This window comes from Schistocerca cancellata, chromosome 3 (genome assembly GCF_023864275.1).
Source record: "Schistocerca cancellata isolate TAMUIC-IGC-003103 chromosome 3, iqSchCanc2.1, whole genome shotgun sequence".
Taxonomy (NCBI): domain Eukaryota; kingdom Metazoa; phylum Arthropoda; class Insecta; order Orthoptera; family Acrididae; genus Schistocerca; species Schistocerca cancellata.
Window position 1 is genome coordinate 230,038,898 of NC_064628.1, and position 23,076 is coordinate 230,061,973.

Here is a 23,076-nt window from a genome sequence, read left to right on the forward strand (position 1 = left end):
CTTGCTTGCCAGGTTTCGAGAGGGTGCGTTTCTGGATGAGGTATCGAATATATTGCTTCCCCCTACTTATACCTCCCGAGGAGATCACGAATGTAAAATTAGAGAGATTAGAGCGCGCACAGAGGCTTTCAGACAGTCGTTCTTCCCGCGAACCATACGCGACTGGAACAGGAAAGGGAGATAATGACAGTGGCACGTAAAGTGCCCTCCGCCACACACCGTTGGGTGGCTTGCGGAGTATAAATGTAGATGTAGATGTAGATGAATCAATCACATGCTCTCTCGAGACAAGTACTTGGAGAGCAACATAGATCGTTGGACAGGAGGAAATTATCTGTTGTAATTCTAGTAGCTGTCAGTAATATCCATTCCAGTTCGACTTGAGCATCACACAAGAGTGCACTGGTAAGGTGTGACAGGGTCAGGATCACGGATCACAGTCCAGGACCACCGTCTGTCACCAGTGGGGATAGAACAATAGAGCAACTACAATAACAATCTCAATAGGAAAGCGAAGGGTACACTCGCTGAGACAATAGCAAAAGGGGGGGGGGGGGGGGGGGGGGGGTACTGAAGCTCATGGGAGTACTTCTTTTTTAGGCTAAGATTAGTGTCCAGTCATCCAACATTGACTGAAATTAAGCTTAATGAGAAGCTCAGACAGGAGGATACTAGAGATGTTAAAATAACACAAGGTTCTCGTAACTGTACAGTGAAAAATAATGTCAGTATACTATTGCAGCAGAATATTGAGGGATTAAAAAACATAGTAAATGAGCTTCTTGTTTGTTTAGAAGATTTAGAAACTGAGGGTGGAACAGATGTACTATGCCTGTCTGAACATCATATAGTCATGGTATGTAAATGGTAAATGTAGGTGGATATAAGCTTTCACGGCATGTAAGCAGAGACACTATGAAGAGAGGAGGAGTTGCCATATATGTTAAAGCTGTCATAATGTGAAAAATTCGGAAACTAAAAAATTTTGTGTAGAGCAACATATAGAAGCAGATGCATGTGAGCTTAAACTAAATAATGGCACTTTTATAACTGTAGCCATTTTCCCCCCATTGGTAAATTTTCAACTATTTTTGAAAAACTAGGATTCTTCGTTGTGCTATCCATCAGACAGAGGGAAGCAAACTATTGTTTGTGAGGATTTGAATGTAGATTCTCTGAAAGAGTCTGATAAGAGAGCTTGACCTTGAAGTATTAATTGGTTCTTACAATTTGACGTCAATTATTGATTTTCCAACTCAGATGGTACAGGAAAGCAGCACAATGATAGATAATGTTTTTATAGACAAAGATAACAATGTGTGTGTGTGTGTGTGTGTGTGTGTGTGTGTGTGTGTGTGTGTGTGTGTGTGTGTGTGTGTGAAAATCTGCTACAAACTTGGCAAAATTTCACAAAAACATTTTAAATGCTTAGCCAAGCATACAGGGAGGACTGTATGAGTTGCACACAGAGCTACAAGTGGATTAAACATTTCCAACAGTGCAGAATGTCGGTCTGTGACAATTCCAAGTCTAGACATCCTTCCACACCAACAGCTGATGGCCATGTGAATAGCATTCATGCTGTGAATTGCAAAATTGTTGTTTAACTGCTGGGGAAGTTGCTGAGGAGGTGGACATCAGTGTACGATCATGCAATCAAATTTTGAGTGAAAAACTTGAGATGTGTTGTCTCAGTGCAAAATTCGTACAGTGTTTGTTGACTGAAGAACAGAAACAGACGCATGTTGAATTGTGCGAGGAACTCCTTGCCACTGTTAATCACAATGAAAACTTTCTTAAGAATATCATAACAGGCAATGAGACGTGGATGTACGGCTATGATTCTGAAACTAAGATGCAGTCGTCGCAAGGGGTGGGCACAGGGTCAGCTTGTCCAAAAAAAAAAACATGCAGGAGTCGGTCGAAGATCAAGGTGATAATGGTTGTGTTTCTTGACTACAAAGGCATTATCCATCATGAATTTGTGCCATGTTGTCAGAAGGTACACAAGGAAGTCTACCAGGGAATCCTAGTGCACATTAGGGATGCTGTGTGCAGGAAGAGGCCTGAATTGTGGGAAAACCAGAGTTGGATGTTGCATCATGACAACGCACCAGCTCATGCGTCATTCCAATTGTCTGCAGTTATCTAGCAAAACACCACATTTCCATTATGCTGCATCCACTGTATTCTTCAGACCTTCACATTGAAAGGACATCATTTCCAAACCATAGAGGAGATACAGAACAACACGATGAGAAACCTGCGCACCATCCACAGAATGTGCTCCAGGTGGTGTTCCAGAACTGGAAGAAATGATAGGAACGGTGTATTGTCAGTAGAGCGGTTATTTTGATGGAGACAGTGGTTAAAATGTTGTACAATAAAAAATAAAGCTGATGCAGCAAAAGTTCAGTTTCTTTTTGAACTCACCTCGTATTTCATTCTGTCTGGAAATATCCCCTGTGGTGCTGTTGTGTTGATATATGACTGAATACATACCATATATGTGAGGAAGAGGATTTTAATACTTCTGTGTGACTACCAATCTTCTGAGCTTCTTCAAGGAATTGTTTATTAAATATGTTGGCTACCTGACAGCTATCATTTATTATCGGCTGTTTTCTTTCAAAGTCCTCTCATTCTTTAACTAATTTCTCAGTTTCTCTTTTAACTGATTCCCATATAGATTTCATCTCACAATATAAATCAGTTATTTCAGACATCATACAGAGATATCCTGATTTTTAATCACTTTCTTTGACAGCCATATTTCTTGTTAAACAGTCCTGCTTCTCTGTTTGTCCTAATCATCCAAACAATTTCCTTTGTCTTACACATGATATTTCGATTCCCTCTGTAATATAGAGCTTTATGACGTCCTGTTAGCACCACAGTGCCTTGTTTTCTTGGCAAAACAGCTGCAGAGTGATACAAACCCATATCAAATATACAAACCAAGGCACCACAGCATTAATGCACTGGACTCACATTCAGGAGTAGTGTGGGGTTCGAATCTCTGACCAGCCATATTGACTTGAGTATTCCATGGTTTCCCCAAGTTACTACAGTGAAAACTGGAATAGTTCCATTGAAAAGGCAAGAGCCAACCTGCCCCATTACTGAACTAGCTGATTCAAGTTTGCATGTGTTTTACATATGTACACTCCTGGAAATTGAAATAAGAACACCGTGAATTCATTGTACCAGGAAGGGGAAACTTTATTGACACATTCCTGGGGTCAGATACATCACATGATCACACTGACAGAACCACAGGCACATAGACACAGGCAACAGAGCATGCACAATGTCGGCACTAGTACAGTGTATATCCACCTTTCGCAGCAATGCAGGCTGCTATTCTCCCATGGAGACGATCGTAGAGATTCTGGATGTAGTCCTGTGGAACGGCTTGCCATGCCATTTCCACCTGGCGCCTCAGTTGGACCAGCGTTCGTGCTGGACGTGCAGACCGCGTGAGACGATGCTTCATCCAGTCCCAAACATGCTCAATGGGGGACAGATCCGGAGATCTTGCTGGCCAGGGTAGTTGACTTACACCTTCTAGAGCACGTTGGGTGGCACGGGATACATGCGGACGTGCATTGTCCTGTTGGAACAGCAAGTTCCCTTGCCGGTCTAGGAATGGTAGAACGATGGGTTCATTGATGGTTTGGATGCACCGTGCACTATTCAGTGTCCCCTCGACGATCACCAGTGGTGTACGGCCAGTGTAGGAGATCGCTCCCCACACCATGATGCCGAGTGTTGGCCCTGTGTGCCTCGGTCGTATGCAGTCCTGATTGTGGCGCTCACCTGCACGGCGCCAAATACGCATACGACCATCATTGGCACCAAGGCAGAAGCGACTCTCATCGCTGAAGACGACACGTCTCCATTCGTCCCTCCATTCACGCCTGTCGCGACACCACTGGAGGCGGGCTGCACGATGTTGGGGGCGTGAGCGGAAGACGGCCTAACGGTGTGCCGGACCGTAGCCCAGCTTCATGGAGACGGTTGCGAATGGTCCTCGCCGATACCCCAGGAGCAACAGTGTCCCTAATTTGCTGGGAAGTGGCGGTGCGGTCCCCTACGGCACTGCGTAGGATCCTACGGTCTTTGCGTGCATCCGTGCGTCGCTGCGGTCCGGTCCCAGGTCGACGGGCACGTGCACCTTCCGCCGACCACTGGCGACAACATCGATGTACTGTGGAGACCTCACGCCCCACGTGTTGAGCAATTCGGCGGTACGTCCACCCGGCCTCCCGCATGCCCACTATACGCCCTCACTCAAAGTCCGTCAACTGCACATACAGTTCACGTCCACGCTGTCGCGGCATGCTACCAGTGTTAAAGACTGCGATGGAGCTCCGTATGCCACGGCAAACTGGCTGACACTGACGGCGGCGGTGCACAAATGCTGCGCAGCTAGCGCCATTCAACGGCCAACACCGCGGTTCCTGGTGTGTCCGCTGTGCCGTGCGTGTGATCATTGCTTGTACAGCCCTCTCGCAGTGTCCGGAGCAAGTATGGTGGGTCTGACACACCGGTGTCAATGTGTTCTTTTTTCCATTTCCAGGAGTGTATATATTACATCTGTAATTGATCTGATATTTTCTGCAGAAATACCTAAGTACACTAAATCTATAAATACATAAATTTTGAACTGGCATTTGTCTTGCATATGCATCCCACCAGTCAGCTTCATGTAAGGCTGCTTTGCGGCTTTCTGTTGTCAGTTCATCAATTATTCTTACTGTTTTCCATATTGCCTCTTAAGTATGTGTATGAGTCTCTTCCAAATGGGATCCTTAGATTGTAAACATAGTGAAACCTCACAAGTAGAATACCGGCAGTGGGGCTACAACATATCTCTCAACTGTAAATACAGCTCACCACTGTGACCTTGACACCATTTCCATATATGATATTTATAAAACATGGACTGTAGGCACTAACTGAATGCAACAAAGAACTGTTTCCTGAAAGAATACATAACAGGACCCTGTACAGATTAAAATTATGTATAAAGAAAATACCTGTGTTGTTGTTCCTGTAACAAGTTTGCAGGCTTCCGTTGAAAGCTTCCTTTTCTCACCAGCTTCCTTGAATACAACATTACAGGCCTTATTCTTGCAACAGACACCTCTTGTTCCATTATATGTCCCACATTTTGGGCATTTACGAACTCCTCGAAGTGTTGCTCTGCCCAAATCTGAAAGTAATGCTTTAAGCCTGGCACTGTCATTGGGCATATTCAGCTCTGCAATACAAATCAATAGTTGCATCTTCAACAAACAAATAAATAAACAAAACATACAGTTCAAAGATTTACATGCTTCAGAATCTAGACCCAATCACTGTCAAAACACAACATAACATAACCATATACACAAACAGCAGGTGCCACGATACTGTAAACAGCAATCACCTCTTTTCTTTTCTTTTCTTTTCTTTACAACCAGGACTACATTCATCATGTTCAAAATTGACAGGTTACGAAATAAAATCAATGCAGACTATCCTTCAAAGAAAGCCAGAGGAAGGAGGTATAGAAGGTGCAGTATTTCTGGTAAGAATAATGTGAACATCTTTTAAGGCTATGGTTTATGTAGCAATTATTTTAACAGTTTTTTAAACTGGTTGCTGTATTTGCGATTCAAAGCCATTCTGAAGCAAGAAGAACTATCAAGTACCTCCAGAGCAAATGTTTGTAAGAGGGTTGAAAATATTTCCAGCAAGGCAATAAAATTGATGGCTCAAGTTTTTTATTTAGTAGATACATCATCTATGAAACGCACCCTTCCTTCAGGATAATTTTCCAAAGAGACTGAGATATATCATTCTTACAGTATCATGAAAAGGAAAGTTGCTACTCACTACACAGCAAAGACTCGAGTCGCAGATAGGCACAACAAAATGGCCCTCACAATTAAAGCTTTCAGCCATTAAGGCCTTTGTCAACAATAGACAAAACACACACACACACACACACACACACACACACACACACACACACAGACTGCAGTCTCAGGCAATTGAAACCACACTGCATCCAGTAGCAGCGCCACGATTGGGTGGGGGTAAGGAGGAGGCTGGGACGGGGAGGTATAGTACGGTAGGGGTGGCAGACAGTGAAGTGCTGCAGGTTAGACGGAGAGCAGGGGAGGGGTAGGGAGAGTGGAAGGGGGGCAGGGGGGAGTAGCAGAAAAGGAGAGAAACAAAAAGACTGAGTGCGGTGGTGGAATGACGGCTGTGTAGTGCTCGAATGGAAACAGGGAAGGGGATTGAATGGGTGAGGACAGTGACTAACGAAGATTGAGGCCAAGAAAGTTATGGGAACGTAGGATGTACTGGAGGGAAAGTTCCCACCTGTGCAATTCAGAAAGAAAAGCTTGTGTTAGTGGGAAGGATCCATATGGCATAGACAGTGAAGCAGTCATTGAAATGGAGGATATGATGAAAGTGCTACAGCACTTGCCCGCGAAAGGCAAAGGTCCCGAATTCGAGTCTCGGGCCGACACACAGTTTTAATCTGCCAGGAAGTTTCATATCAGCGCACACTCGGCTGCAAAGTGAAAATCTCATTCTGGAAACAACCCCCAGGCTGTTGCTAAGCCATGTCTCCGCAATATCCTTTCTTTCGGGAGTGCTAGTTCTGCAAGGTTCGCAGGACAGCTTCTGTAAAGTTTGGAAGGTAGGAGACGAGGTACTGTCAGAAGTAAAGCTGTGAGGATGGGGCGTGAGTCGTACATGGGTAGCTCAGCTGGTAGAGCACTTGCCCGCCAAAGGCAAAGGTCCCGAGTTCGAGTTTTGGTCCAGCATACAGTTTTAATCTGCCAGGAAGTTTTATATCAGCGCACACTCCACTGCAAAGTGAAAATCTCATTCTGAAGGATATGATGTTTGGCAGCGTGTTCAGCAACAGCTTGGTCCACTTGTTTCTTCACCACAGTCTGTCGTTGGCCCTTCATGGGGACAGAGAGCTTGTTGGTTGGCATTCCTACATGGAATGCAGCACAGTGGTTGTAGCTTAGCTTGTAGATCACATGACTGGTTTCACAGGTAGCCCTGCCTTTGATGGGATAGGTGAAGTTAGTGACCGAACTGTAGTAGGTGGTGGTGGGAGGATATATGGGACAGGTCTTGCATCTAGGTCTATTACAGGAGTACGAGCCATGAGGTAAGGGATTGGGAGCAGGGGTTGTGTTAGGATGGACGAGTATGTTGTGTAGGTTCGGTGGACAGTGGAATACTACTGTGGCAGGGGTGCGATGGATAGTGGGAAGGACATTTCTCATTTCAGGGTAACACGAGAAGTAATCGAAACCCTGGAGGAGAATATAATTCCGTTGTTCCAGTCCTAGGTGGTACTGAGTTACGAGGGGAATGCTCCTCTGTGGGCGGACGGTGGGACTTTGGGAGGTGGTGGAAGACTGGAAAGATAAGGCAAGGGAGATTTGTTTTTGTACAAGTTTGGGAGGATAATAGTGGCCAGTGAAGCCTTCAGTGAGACCCTTGGTATATTTTGAGAGAGACAGCTCATCACTGCACATGCGATGACCACAGGTAGCTAGGCTGTACGGAAGGGACTCCTTGGAATAGAACGGGTGACAGCTGTCGAAGTGGAGGTGTTGCTGGTGGTTTGTAAGTATGATACGGACAGAGATACTGATGTAGCTACCTTTGAGGTGGAGGTCAACATCTAGGAAGTTGGCTTGTTGGGTTGAGTAGGACCAGGCGAAGCAACTGGGGGAGAAGTTGTTGAGGCTCTGGAAGAGTGTGGACAGGGTGTCCTCACCTTTGATCCAGATAGCAAAGATGGCATCAATGAATCTGAAACAGGTGAAGGGTTTGGAATTCTGGTTTTTAGGGAGGGCTCCTCTAGATGGCCCATAAATAAGTTGTCGTAGGATGGTGCCATGCGGGTTTCTATACCCCAACCCCAGATTTGTTTGTAGGTAATGCCTTCAAAGGAGAAGTAATTGTGGGTGAGGGGACCAAACTATTAGGTCATCAGTTCCTTGTTCCTTTTAAAACAATTCCACAAGGGAGAGAATAAAACAAACGAGACTTACAACACTAAACTGGAAGAAACGGGAAAACTGCAAGAATGAGCGAAGGGCAACCAACACTACAATGGATAAAATAGGACAAGAAAACCACTGAGAGATGCAAGAAACAGGTAGAAGAAATTAAAACAAGAGAGCATATGACCACAGCTGGCTGATCACGAGAATAAAAAGGATAAGCCAGCCACTCTGCAACACACTAAAACCTCCAGCCTAAAAGCACTAGGGTGGAGGACACAGAGGGACAAAGGACATGCACTAAAACTTAGATAGAATGACAAAACGCACCCTGACGTATTAAACGTAAAACTAAACCAGCCGATGTGTTGTCAGCTAATTAATGGTAACAAGTCCAGTAACCGAAGATTTCATTGCAGGCCAGCCAAAGTGGGACAGCGCAACACATGGGTCACTGTCAATCGTGTGCCGCACCGACACTGAGGTGAGTCATCTGGGCGCAGAAGATAGCCATGAGTCACCCAAGTGTGGCCAATGTGGAGCCGGCAGAGAACCACTGAGTCCATGTGAGAGGCCCACATGGAAGACTCCAATGCATTCGTAGTCTCCTTAATGACACGCAGTTTGTTGTGCATACCGAGGTTATGCCATTCTGTCTCCCAGAGCCGAAAAACCTTGTGGCGTAATAATGAACGCAGGTCAGTTGCAAGTATGTTGATCTCCATAAGTGGTTTCCGTGTAGCTTGTTTAGCCAGCCTCTCAGCAAATTCATTGCCTGGGATGCTGACGTGTCCTGGGGTCCAGACAAACACCAATGAATGACTGGACTGTTCCAGGGTATAATGAGGGAGGAGGAGGAGATTAGTGTTTAACGTCCCGTCGACAACAAGGTCATTAGAGACGGAGCGCAAGCTCGGGTTAGGGAAGGATGGGGAAGGAAATCAGCCGTGCCCTTTCAAAGGAACCATCCCAGCATTTGCCTGAAAGGATTTAGGGAAATCACGGAAAACCTAAATCAGGAAGGCCGGAGACGGGATTGAACCGTCGTCCTCCCGAATGCGAGTCCAGTGTGCTAACCACTGCGCCACCCTGCTCGGTCCAGGGTATAATGGACTCCTGGACGGTCGCTACCAACGGATGGCGAGAGAAGCACTGGTCGATAGCTTGTAGACTGCTCAAAGAGTCAGTACAGAGAAGAAACAACTCACCAGGGCATTAGCGAATGTGCTCAAGAGCACGAGATATGGCCGCCAGCTCTGCAGTGAAAACACTGCAGCCATCTGGCAAGGAGTGCTGTTCAATATGTCCTCGGCGAATATAGGCAAAGCCAACGTGCCCATCAGCCATTGAGCCATCTGCGTAAACCCCTTCAGAGCCCCAGGACACATCAAGAATTGATAGGAAGTGACAGTGCATAGCCGCGGGGTTAACTGAGTCCTTAGGGCCATGTGAAAAGTCTAAATGAAGCTTTGGCCTATGTTTACAACATGCAGGAGTACGTGAATGGACCTCGAGTAGAGGTGTTACAGGGAAGGACTCCAGTTCAGACAGAAGAGATCGGACATGAACCGCAATTGTAAGAACTGACCACCAGAACACTGGTCACCGGACTCGTCCTAAAAGCTCCCGTCACTAGTCCAACTTCATAGTGGTGCACTGGGTTGATTAAACACAATGCTGAGGGCGCCACCGAACCATAAACCAGACTCCCAGAGTCATGGTGGGATTGAACAAGGGCTCTGTAGAATTCCAGCAGTGTAGAGCAATCAGCAGCGAGGGCATTGAGGTGCTGCCAGGACTTCCACTTAAGCTGATGAAGGTGAGGAAGAGTCAATCAAGCTTCGAAAACCAGTCCCAAGAATCGATATGTCTCCACTACAGCGAGTGGATTGTCACTGAGGTAAAGTTCTGGTTTTGAATGAATGGTATGATGCCGACAGAAGTGCATGACACACGACTTTGCAGCTGAAAACTGGAAGCTGTGGGCTAGAGTCCATACCTGCACCTTGAGGATGGCTCCCTGTAGGCACCATTCAGCAACACCAGTACTGGAGGAGCAATATGAAATGCAGAAGTTGTCTGCATGCAGAGAAGGTGAGATCAACGTTCCTACAGCTGCTGCTAGACCGTCAATGGCCACGGAAAGTAGAGAGAGACACTTAATGCAGAGCACTGCAGGACTCCATTCTCCTGGGGGGGGGGGGGGGGGGGACACTAAGGGAGGCACCAACTTGGACACGGAAAGTACAAAGCGACAGGAAGTTTTGGGCAAAAATCAGAAGTGGGCCCCAGATACTCCACTCATATAAAGTGGCAAGGATATGATGTCGCCAGGTTGTGTCACAAGCTTTCCGTAAATCAAAAAAGACAGCAACCAGGTGTTCGCGCCTAGTAAAGGCTGTTCGGATAGTGGACTCGAGGGACACAAGATTTTCAGTGGTAGAGCAACCCTGGTGGTAACCACCCTGGCATGGAGACAGTAGACCCCGTGACTCCAGGAGCCAACACAACCGTGACTTACCATACATTCTAACAGCTTACAAAGAACATTGGTGAGGCTGATGAGACGATAGCTATCCACATCAAGCGGGTTTTTACCGAAGAGCACATTGTACGATGGTGCTCTCCCGCCGTTGTGATGGAAAGACATCATCGCACCATATCTGGTTGAAGATGGTGAGGAGATGTTGCCTGTAGTCCAATGAGAGATGTTTAATCATCTGACTGTGGATACGATCTAACCCAGGAGCTGTGTCAGGTCAATGTGCAAGGGCACTGATGAGCTCCCACTCTGTAAATGGAGCATTATAAGGTTCACTGTGACATTCAGTGAATGAGAGAACTTTCCCTGCCATCCACCATTTGAGGGTGTGAAAGGCTGGGGGTAATTCTCCGACGCAGAGGCTCGAGCATAGTGCTCAGCAAAGCACTCAGCAATTGCATTTGGGTCGGTAGATAACACGCCATTAATGTTAATGCCAGGGACACCTGTCAGCGTCTGGTACCCAAAAACACATCTGATCTTTGTCCAGATTTGGGAAGGTGACATATGGCACCCAATGGTCAAGACGTACCTCTCCCAACATCCCTGTTTCTGTCTTTTTATAAGCTGGTGAACTCAGGCACGGAGTCATTTAAAAGCTATTAGGTGCTCCAAGGAAGGGTGCTGCCTCTGTCACTGTAGAGCTCGCCAGCACTCTTTAATCACCTCAGCAATTTCCAGCGACCACCAAAGTACTGAGAATTTCACCGGGGCACCCTAAGGAACAAGGGATCACATTTGCCACCACAGAAACGATCGTTTTAGTGACCCGTTCAACTACCATATTGAAGGTACCATGCCTTGTTTAAAGCCCATATGGGTAGATGTCTGGGGGAATATTGCCGGCGGAGTGACAAGAAAATGGGAAAGCAGTCACTACCACACAAGTCATCGTGGGCTTTCCAGTGTACAGATGGGAGAAGTCCAGGGCTGCAGGGGGATAAATCAATGGCCGAGTAAGTACCATGAGCCACAATGAAATGTGTGGGAGGCCCCAGTATTTAAGAGACAGAGGTCGAGTTGAGATAGTAAATTTTCGACATCTCTACATCGGCCAGTAAGTGAGGTGCTACCCCACAAGGTGTTATGGACATTAAAATCTCCCAAAAGTAAGAAAGGTTTAGGGGGAGTTGATCAATCAGTGTAGCCAATACGTTCAGGGATACCACACCATCCAGAGGGAGATATACATTGCAGACAGTTATATCATGTATCATCCTTATCCTGACAGCCACAGCTTCACAAGGAGTTTGAAGGGGCAAAAGTTCACTACATACCGAGTTCAGGACATAGACACAAACTGCATCTGACACTCCATTACATTCGCTACAGTTCTTGTAATATCTGCTATAACCATGGACGGCAGGGGTCCCCATTGCCAAGAACCAAATTTCCTGGAGGGCAATGCAGAAAGCAGGTGTAAAGCTTAACAGTTGCCGTAGCTCAGCCAGGTGATGGAAAAAACCACAGCAATTCCACTGGGGGTGACGTTATCATGAGGCTGGAAAGGCATGAAACGCTTATGGAGGCAGTTTATGCCTCAGGGTCACCTGCTGTCATCGATTGAGTATCCGTGCAGTCAATATCCACGGCCCAGTGAGATCTAGGTCCTCAGGGGAAGCCAGAATCTCCACTTCACCCTCAGACGCAGAGCTTGTAGGTAGCAGTGGTGTGGGTGCCACTGCAATGTCTTGGTTCTTGGGGGTCTTTTTCGTTTTAGGTTTCTCTCACCATTCCTTAGCTTTTTCCGGCTGGGAGGGCGTCACTGATTCAGTCTCAGGGACTGAGGATGACCGTGAAGCCCTACAACCAACTACCTGTGGGAGCTTCAGCCACTAGCAGGTGTCTGCTTTGCCACTGGTAGGAACCTGGGAATGTAGTGACCCAAGAGATCCCCTCCTAGCGAGAGGAGCCAAAGAAGACTTTAACAAGTCCTGCATGATTGAATTTGGGAGTGGGGCAAAAGGTGAGGCCTTTGGAAAGGACCAATATTTCTGTGGGGCTAAGCCTTCTGGAGGAAAGGTTCATGACTGTGTTGGGAGTGTGTTTAGGTTCTGGATTCTGTATGGTGCCGGGAGGGAGCTTTGGAGGGTGGGGTAAGTGCAGTAGGTCTGTAAGACAGGGTCTATCAGCTATGAGGTAATGTGAGGGAGGTTTGGAGGTTGTTGTAGAGGTGACGGACAGTGGTACTCCAAGGAGTAAGAAATGAGCAGGATGGAGAGCTTTTTGAGGTGGCATTGTACATGTTTCTCAAGTTCCTGCAGGGCAAGAGTATCAATGTGTGTTATGGGTTCCAGGAATATGGTATTGCATAGCAGGAGAATTTTACAGATGGAGAGAAGGTACTGCAAGGAGGTTTGGGCTAGGTTGACACGGTTTTGCAGGATTATGTTGGTGAGGACTAATGATTGGCAGAATCTGAATAAGTTGAGGTCATAGTGGAAGGAGGGGTTGCAGCCAGAGATGGGTAATTTGATGGTAAGGCCATTCGAGGGGATTCCATGAGCCAAGCAACAATGCAGGAGCAGCATGTGGGACTGGGATCTGCTAGGAATAAGGAAACTTTTCTGAACTGATACAGATCGAAGGAGCAAAGATCCATCCATGGTGGTGCAAAAAATGCAAAATTAGAATTATGTCTGAAAAATTACACAAAAATACGTCCAAATACTTAAGGAAATTCAAAACAAGGATGAAATGGATGCAAAAGGGGAAAACAAGATGAAATCTGAGAAAGTCGACAATAGAGAAAGCCCAAAACTCACTAAAATTGGCGAGAAGTCACAACGATCAAAGTAAAGAATAAATAATAAAAAAGATATTACTGTGGGCAGTAGGTCTGAGGGTGGATAAGTGTGAAGAAGGGGGATGGCAGATGTGACTGGATAAGGTGGAATTAGTGGGTGTGAATCGGGGCATCCGCAGAAAGAACGACAGTCCACCATCTAAAAACTGATCCCAACCTTATAAACCTACCTGCGGACATAGGCTCCATCACTGTTGTTTTGAAACACAAGGATTACCTGGTAGAAGAACTCTTCCAGCTGTCAGATATCTCCACCTACAAACCTTGCCACAGTGTCCCTATTCCAGAAATCCAGCAGGATCTCCAGTCACTATTCAAATCCTTAGGCCCATCCCAGAACCTTTCCCCAGAGTCCATCTCTTTACTCACCCCTACCACTCCCTGCACTCTTACGTTCTACATTTTTCCTAAAGTCCATAAACCTAACCACCCAGGACACCCCATTATGGCTGGTTACTGTGCCCACACTGACAGAATCTCTGCTCTCGTAGATCAACACCTTCAACTTATTACCCGGAACCTACCCTCCTATATAAAAAATACCAAACATTTCCTTCACCGACTCTCCACAGTTCTTCTCCCTTTACCACATGGTGCCCTGCTCATCACTATTGATGCCACCTCCCTGTACACTAAAATTCCTAAAGCCCATGGCCTTACCGCTATTGAACACTACCTTTCCCAATGCCCGATAGATTCCAAACCAACAACCTCCTGTCTAGTCACAATGACAAACTATATTCTCACCCACAATTACTCCTCCTTTGAAGGCATTACCTACAAACAAAATGGCTTTAGGCACCTATATGGTACCATCCTATGCCAAACTACTCATGGGCCATCTATAGGAATCCTTCCTAAAAACCCAGAATCCTAAACTCCTCACCTGGTTCAGATTCACTGATACCATGTTTGCTATCTGGATCAAAGGTGAGGGCACCCTGTCCACTCTCCTCCAGAACCTCAACAACTTCTCCCCCAGTTGCTTCACCTGGTCCTACTCAACCCAACAAGCCACCTTCCTAGATGTTGACCACCTCAAAGGTAGCTACATCAGTATCTCTGTCCATGTCAAACCTACTAACCACCAACAATACCTCCACTTCGACAGCTGCCACCCGTTTCATACCAAGAAGTTCCTTCTGTGCAGCCAAGCCACCCGTGGTCATTGTATCTACGGTGATGAGCAGTCCCTCTCAAAATACACCAAGGGTGTCGCTACAGCCTTCACAGACCATAATTATCCTCCCAACTTTGTACAAAAACAAATCTCCCGTGCCTTATGTTTCCAGTCTCCCACCACCTCCCAAAGTCCCAGAGTCCGGCCACAGAGGAGCAGGCCCCTCGTAACTCATTACCACCCAGGACTGGAGCAGCTGAATTATATTCTCCTCCAGGGTTTCAGTTACCTCTTGTTGTGCCCTGAAAAGAAAAACGTCCTGCCCACTATCCTTCCACTCCTCCCACAGTGGTATTCCGCCGTCCACCGAACCTACACAATATACTTGTCCATCCTTACACAACCCCTGCTCCCAATCCCTTACCTCATGGCTCATACCCCTGTAATAGACCTAGATGCAAGACCTGTCCCATACATCCTCCCACCATCATCTACTCCAGTCCAGTCACAAACATCACCTATCCCATCAATGGTAATGCTACCTGTGAAACCAGTCATGTGGTCTACAAGCTAAGCGGCAACCACTGGTCTGAATTCTATGTAGGCCTGACAACCAACAAGCTGTCTGTCCGCATGAATGGCCACTGACACACTGTGGCGAAGAAACAAGTGGACCAGCCTGTTGCTGAACACGCTGCCAAACATCATATCCTTTATTTCAATGACTACTTCACAGCCTGTGCCATATGGATCCTTCCCACCAACACAAGCTTTTCTGAATTGCGCAAGTGCGAACTTTCCCTGCAATACATTGTACATTCCGATAACCCTCCCACCTCAACCATTATTAGTCATTAGTCACAGTCCTCACTCACCCAGACTCTTCCCTGTTCCCATTCCAGCATTACACAGCCATCATTCCACCATCACACCCAATCTTTTTATTTTTCACCTTTTATACTACTCCCTCCCCCCTCCCCAACTCTCCCCTGCCCTCTGTTTAACCTGCAGCACTTCACTGTCCACAACCCCCACCATACTACCCTTCCCCCTCCCCGTCCCAGCCTCCTTACCCCCCCCCCCCCCCCCCAGTCGCCACTCCTATCACGCACTGGTGCTGCTGCTTGCAGTGTAGTTTCAGTTGCCAGAGACTGCAGTCGCGTATGTGTGTGTGTGTGTGTGTGTGTGTGTGTGTGTGCGCGCGCTTTGTATATTGTTGACGAAGCCCTTAATGGCCGAACACTTTAATTGTGAGAGTCTTTTTGTTGTGCCTATCTGTGACTCAGCAGCTCCATTATATGGTGAGTAGCAACTTTCCTTTTCATAGTATTGTTACATTCCCTCCTGGATTTTCCACTGTTTGGTATATGTCTGTTAGGCTTCTCTATAAGAAGGACTTTGTAACATATGTTTGTAATTAATAGTCGGTCTAACATTTTTTAAGAGGTACTCTTCCCATAAGCTGTTTACACACCTGTACAATATTGGCAAACTTAACCTCTGATGTTTTGAGTTTGCAGCCAGATGTAATTTCCTTTTTGCACTCAATTTTCAACAGTGTACCTTGTAGTCACTGTACAAGTAAGTCAAATATTATCCCTGCGATGTTTACATTAGCATTTTATACTCTGTCAACAAGAGAGCACAAGGAAAACTTTAAAAAATGATGATACCTGAATACATATATAATAAACAATGTGATATTCTAGTATGAATGCAGTGGAGACTTACTACAAATAGTCTATGCATGGAACACGTTAAATAGGCGCTAATGATTCTCAAGTAACATACGTAAACTGTGATACACACTTTAAAAAGTGGTTTAAGTACAACAACAGGGAACAACACCATGTGTAACAGAATTCATTATGGTGATAAATTGGGTCATCTACCGATCAATATATCCAAACTTACTTAATAACTGGATGCCAAAAAGATAATATTGACACAAAGACTCTTAATTTACCATAGTGCACAGAAGGGTTAGCAGCAACAGAGAATTCATATGGATTTGCTGAACAGTAAACAGTATGCAGAGTACATTCAATGCTTCACACAGTCCATGTTCAGGTATGTTTCATTATGTGTTTCTTCTTCAATGTTCAAGGATCTCAAAACTTGCTATAGGGCTGTTGAGAGGTCTTCCAATTCATAACTTTGCATTTACTGAGTGAAGTCTAACAGATGCTGTGCATTAGTGTACACATTCTTCAGTATACTAACATAGGCTGCAACAGTGTCTTGTTTCTAAAGAGTTTCATGTACAGACAAATTTGGAACTGAGCCAAAAGTTTTCTTCAATTCTATGAGTACCAGGCAAATGCTAATTTGTACTCACTGCTCTGTTCTGTAATTTAATCTATCAGTTGCAAATGGTCCATTATCCATGTCCACTTCTAAATCCAGTTTGTTTCCTTCATTCAGCTGAAATACAATGATTTTTTTTTATTGGGTTGTTCATAATTTTAGTGAGTGTCCTGTGTTTTACAGGGAGATGGCTGAAAGGTCTGCAGCTTCTCTTGCATTGCCTGTCTCCTTTCTTGTAAAGAAGAGTAGTTAGAGCATTGTATCAGATTTGGAAAAAAATTCTTCCTCTGCAAACATTATTTTAAAAAACTAGTTTACTTTTTCATTGATTTACATCCAGCTTCGAACATTAATATTCAATCACTGCATCTCCAAGTGCCTTACCTTTTTTCAACCCCTAACACCTTTATACAACTGGTCTGACATTCCTTCAGGAATATCATTATTTTCACAGGTAACTAATTATCTGTGTTTCTGATTCCTCTCATGAACAATGCAGACATTAAACGTATCTTCCAATGTTTGTACAATTTCCTACCAGTTGTTAGCTGCTGTGCCATCTGTTATCTTAACTGATGCAATGTACTGTCCACTGAACATATATTTCTATTTCACTTTCTTCATTCTTTAACTGTTTCAGTCGTTTTTCTTGCCAAATTTTCTTCTCACATGCTCTTAAAGATATTTCTGAATAGCTTAATTTAATGCAGAATGGTTTATCACATTCCTTTTATAGTTCACATGGAACAGTTGCCTTATTCTAAACAGTAAATGGAACATTATCTGGATTATAAAGATGGAAATGGTAATCAAATTACATAACAACAAAGAATAAAGAATGTATGGAAGATGTGCTTAGAAAAATTATGTTGTTCAAATGCTCTGAATTTGGAAGACGTAAACAAATTACTTAACGTAAAAATGACACATTGAGATGCCGACAGGCGTAACAAAAAGATTGTTCCACATTCAGCTTTCGACCAGAGCCTTCTTGACAAAAGAAAACATATACACGTTAACAAAAGCAAGCACACCTCACACATATCAGACAGCTATCTTTGGCAGCTCTGAGTGAAATGCCTAAATGAACCATGGACCTTGCCGTTGGTGGGGAGGCTTGCGTGCCTCAGCGATAGAGATGGCCGTACCGTAGATGCAACCACAACGGAGGGGCATCTGTTGAGAGGCCAGACAAACATGTGGTTCCTGAAGAGGGGCAGCAGCCTTTTCAGTAGTTGCAGGGGCAACAGTCTGGATGATTGACTGATCTGGCCTTGTAACATTAACCAAAACGGCCTTGCTGTGCTGGTACTGCGAACGGCTGAAAGCAAGGGGAAACTACAGCCGTAATTTTTCCCGAGGACATGCAGCTTTACTGTATGATTAAATGATGATGGCGTCCTCTTGGGTAAAATATTCCGGAGGTAAAATAGTCCCCCATTCGGATCTCCGGGCGGGGACTACTCAAGAGGACGTCGTTATCAGGAGAAAGAAAACTGGCGTTCTACGGATCGGAGCGTGGAATGTCAGATCCCTTAATCGGGCAGGTAGGTTAGAAAATTTAAAAAGGGAAATGGATAGGTTAAAGTTAGATATAATGGGAATTAGTGAAGTTCGGTGGCAGGAGGAACAAGACTTTTGGTCAGGTGATTACAGGGTTATAAATACAAAATCAAATAGGGGTAATGCAGGAGTAGGTTTAATAATGAATAAAAAACTAGGAGTGCGGGTTAGCTACTACAAACAGCATAGTGAACGCATTATTGTGGCCAAGATAGACACAAAGCCCATGCCTACTACAGTAGTACAAGTTTATATGCCAACTAGCTCTGCAGATGATGAAGAAATTGATGAAATGTATGACGTGATAAAAGAAATTATTCAGGTAGTGAAGGGAGACGAAAATTTAATAGTCATGGGTGACTGGAATTCGTCAGTAGGAAAAGGGAGAGAAGGAAACATAGTAGGTGAATATGGATTGGGGGAAAGAAATGAAAGAGGAAGTCGCCTTGTAGAATTTTGCACAGAGCATAACTTAATCATAGCTAACACTTGGTTCAAGAATCATAAAAGAAGGTTGTATACCTGGAAGAATCCTGGAGATACTAAAAGGTATCAGATAGATTATATAATGGTAAGACAGAGATTTAGGAACCAGGTTTTAAATTGTAAGACATTTCCAGGGGCAGATGTGGATTCTGACCACAATCTATTGGTTATGAACTGCAGATTGAAACTGAAGAAACTGCAAAAAGGTGGGAATTTAAGGAGATGGGACCTGGATAAACTGAAAGAACCAGAGGTTGTAGAGAGTTTCAGGGAGAGCATAAGGGGACAATCGACAGAAATGGGGGAAAGAAATACAGTAGAAGAAGAATGGGTAGCTCTGAGGGATGAAGTAGTGAAGGCAGCAGAAGGTCAAGTAGGTAAAAAGACGAGGGCTAATAGAAATCCTTGGGTAACAGAAGAAATATTGAATTTAATTGATGAAAGGAGAAAATATAAAAATGCAGTAAATGAAGCAGGCAAAAAGGAATACAAACGTCTCAAAAATGAGATCGACAGGAAGTGCAAAATGGCTAAGCAGGGATGGCTAGAGGACAAATGTAAGGATGTAGAGGCTTGTCTCACTAGGGGTAAGATAGATACTGCCTACAGGGAAATTAAAGAGACCTTTGGAGAGAAGAGAACCACTTGTATGGATATCAAGAGCTCAGATGGCAACCCAGTTCGAAGCAAAGAAGGGAAGGCAGAAAGGTGGAAGGAGTATATAGAGGGTTTATACAAGGGCGATGTCCTTGAGGACAATATTATGGAAATGGAAGAGGATGTAGATGAAGATGAAATGGGAGATATGATACTGCGTGAAGAGTTTGACACAGCACTGAAAGACCTGAGTCGAAACAAGGCCCCGGGAGTAGACAACATTCCATTAGAACTACTGATGGCCTTGGGAGAGCCAGTCATGACAAAACTCTACCATCTGTTGAGGAAGATGTATGAGACAGGCGAAATACCCTCAGACTTCAAGAAGAATATAATAATTTCAATCCCAAAGAAAGCAGGTGTTGACAGATGTGAAAATTACCGAACTATCAGTTTAATAAGTCACAGCTGCAAAATACTAACGCGAATTCTTTACAGACGAATGGAAAAACTGGTAGGAGCGGACCTCGGGGAAGATCAGTTTGGATTCCGTAGAAATATTGGAACACGTGAGGCAATACTAACCTTAACACTTATCTTAGAAGAAAGATTAAGAAAATGCAAACCTACGTTTCTAGCATTTTTAGACTTAGAGAAAGCTTTTGACAACGTTAACTGGAATACTCTCTTTCAAATTCTGAAGGTGGCAGGGGTAAAATACAGGGAGCGAAAGGCTATTTACAATTTGTACAGAAACCAGATGGCAGTTATAAGAGTCAAGGGACATGAAAGGGAAGCAGTGGTTGGGAAAGGAGTGAGACAGGGTTGTAGCCTCTCCCCGATGTTATTCAATCTGTATATTGAGCAAGCAGTAAAGGAAACAAAAGAAAAATTCGGAGTAGGTATTAAAATTCATGGAGAAGAAGTAAAAACTTTGAGGTTCGCCGATGACATTGTAATTCTGTCAGAGACAGCAAAGGACTTGGAAGAGCAGTTGAACGGAATGGACAGTGTCTTGAAAGGAGGGTATAAGATGAACATCAACAAAAGCAAAACGAGGATAATGGAATGTAGTCAAATTAAATCGGGTGATGCTGAGGGGATTAGATTAGGAAATGAGACATTTAAAGTAGTAAAGGAGTTTTGCTATTTAGGGAGTAAAATAACTGATGATGGTCGAAGTAGAGAGGATATAAAATGTAGACTGGCAATGGCAAGGAAAGCGTTTCTGAAGAAGACAAATTTGTTAACATCGAGTATAGATTTAAGTGTCAGGAAGTCGTTTCTGAAAGTATTTGTATGGAGTGCAGCCATGTATGGAAGTGAAACATGGACGATAACCAGTTTGGACAAGAAGAGAATAGAAGCTTTCGAAATGTGGTGCTACAGAAGAATGCTGAAGATAAGGTGGGTAGATCACGTAACTAATGAGGAGGTATTGAATAGGATTGGGGAGAAGAGAAGTTTGTGGCACAACCTGACTAGAAGAAGGGATCGGTTGGTAGGACATGTTTTGAGGCATCAAGGGATCACAAATTTAGCATTGGAGGGCAGCGTGGAGGGCAAAAATCGTAGAGGGAGACCAAGAGATCAATACACTAAACAGATTCAGAAGGATGTAGGTTGCGGTAGGTACTGGGAGATGAAGAGGATTGCACAGGATAGAGTAGCATGGAGAGCTGCATCAAACCAGTCTCAGGACTGAAGACCACAACAACAACAGTTGCAATTCCAACACAGAGTTTCCATTGTTTGAAAGAATTACTTAAAGTGGACAAATGATTTCCAATCATTATGCAAGAAGTTGAAATGGCACTTTAGGAAATGAAATGTGTAGTGTGGCTGGTGGGTATGGGAGTACTATTGAGCTCTCAATGGTTTAAGCCAAGGAAAGACGGAAATACTGCATTTGTGCTACAACGTTTATGAGAACTGTGAGTAACTAGATGACTTGACAGAAATAGCTATGGTGTCAATAGTGAAATAAACTAACGGCATGAAATATATTCCATACATGACAATAAATTTGATACCTCATTCAGCGTAAGTTCTCCCAAGATTAATGAACAGTCGGTATTACATGTTTCAGTTTCCTGTAGCTCAAATGGTACTGATTTTGTCTTATTACCATGTCAGATAACCTGTTCAAGAAGAAAGGAAAAGGGGGATATTAAAATAACAGGAAACCAAATTACAAATCAAACAAACTTCTATACACAATTATATATACTTGGATACATTACATAGTAACTCATCAACTGGATAAGCCCAGAGAGGTGCTCTCAATTTAAACACATCTGCTCAGTGATTGTTGCAACTGAAGGCTACAGTTAACTGTGCAATAGAGTAAAGTGTTCAGTGGACTAAACTTTACGATATCTGGCAGCAGACTGGAGTTAACTTGAAAGAAATGAGACTAACAACCATTCTATATATGAAAGCTAAAACTAATGATACAGGATATGAGGAATTAAAAGAGGAGAGGGATCAGATACGTCGGTTATCTATCACATACTTTGTTTAATATCTATTTAAATGATTTAGTTAAAAACTGCTTCCAGCGAAAGAGTTGTCTGACAACAGGGGGGGAAGGATAACAAATGTATAAGATTTGATGACAACATGGAGTTACTAATAGAAAATGAAAAAGCAATTAATAACATATTAGAATAACTGAACACTAGTTGTGATGAACATAGAATGAATATAAATGTGAAAAAGATTACGACAATGGTTTTTACAAAGCAAGATAGAAATTTGTGATGAATCAGTGGAAGAACTTGATAACGTCAAGTACCTAGTATGCAAAATAAAGTAACATGACTTATAATCAAGAAATAAAAACTAAGATGACTATTGCAAAAGCAATTATTTACAGGAGGACTGTTTTCTATTGACAATTCAATAAACGATCAAGGGAAAGATTAGTGAAGTGTTTTGTATAAAAAAAATGTGTATGGTACCTAAAAATGGAGAGTATGCTAGCAAGACCATAAATATGTAGAGGCTTCTGAAATGTCAGTCTGTAGAAGATTGGAAGGTGTGAAATGGACGGATAAAGTAATTAACGAGGTTGTGTTACATACGGAGAATGAGAAAAGACAAATACTGGAAACAGTTTAGAGACAGGAAAGAAATTGGCTTGAACACTGCAAGGGCCTGAATCATAAAGGATTCAGTAAAAGGAATGGTGACTCGAAAGAGGACCAGACGAAGAATTGATGACATCAATGATGATGACAATTGTAAACATAAAGTGGCTCAATTTTATGGTTATTAGCCCCTTGATTCTCTCATGGTGTCAGAAGATGTAGGTATGAACTTCCCTTCCCTTCCCTTCCCTTCCTTCCCCTTCACACCCCACTCCCCCCCCCCCCCCCCCCCCCCGACCCCACCCCAACCCTCACTGTTTAACAGTAATCGAACTATCATATGTTTTGTACTAGGTAGATAAATGAGTAACTAGCCTACTAAATTCAACTGGCAAAAATACAACTAATTACACTGTGTAAAAGTTAGAATGGCAACCTAAAATATGTAGTTATAATGTAATTGGATAGCTAAAAAAATCTGCTCGCCAAGTGCCGAGAGGAAAACACACATATAAAAATTATTATGTATT

At 43.9% G+C, this 23,076-nt stretch overlaps 1 protein-coding gene across 2 annotated transcripts in view; it reads right to left on the reverse strand.

Annotated features, from left to right (window-relative positions):
* LOC126174861 (uncharacterized protein C2orf42 homolog) overlaps positions 1–23,076 on the reverse strand; it is a 231,343-nt gene that overhangs the window by 193,799 nt on the left and 14,468 nt on the right. The window contains exons 2-3 of one of the 2 annotated variants that reach the window (XM_049921261.1): positions 21,488–21,595; positions 5,043–5,266 (exon numbers count right to left, since the gene is read on the reverse strand). In XM_049921261.1, the coding sequence (XP_049777218.1) occupies positions 5,043–5,258 (216 nt within the window). In that variant the 5' untranslated portion in view covers positions 5,259–5,266; positions 21,488–21,595. The remainder of the gene's footprint in view (positions 1–5,042; positions 5,267–21,487; positions 21,596–23,076) is intronic. The other variant, XM_049921260.1, reaches the window with a different exon arrangement.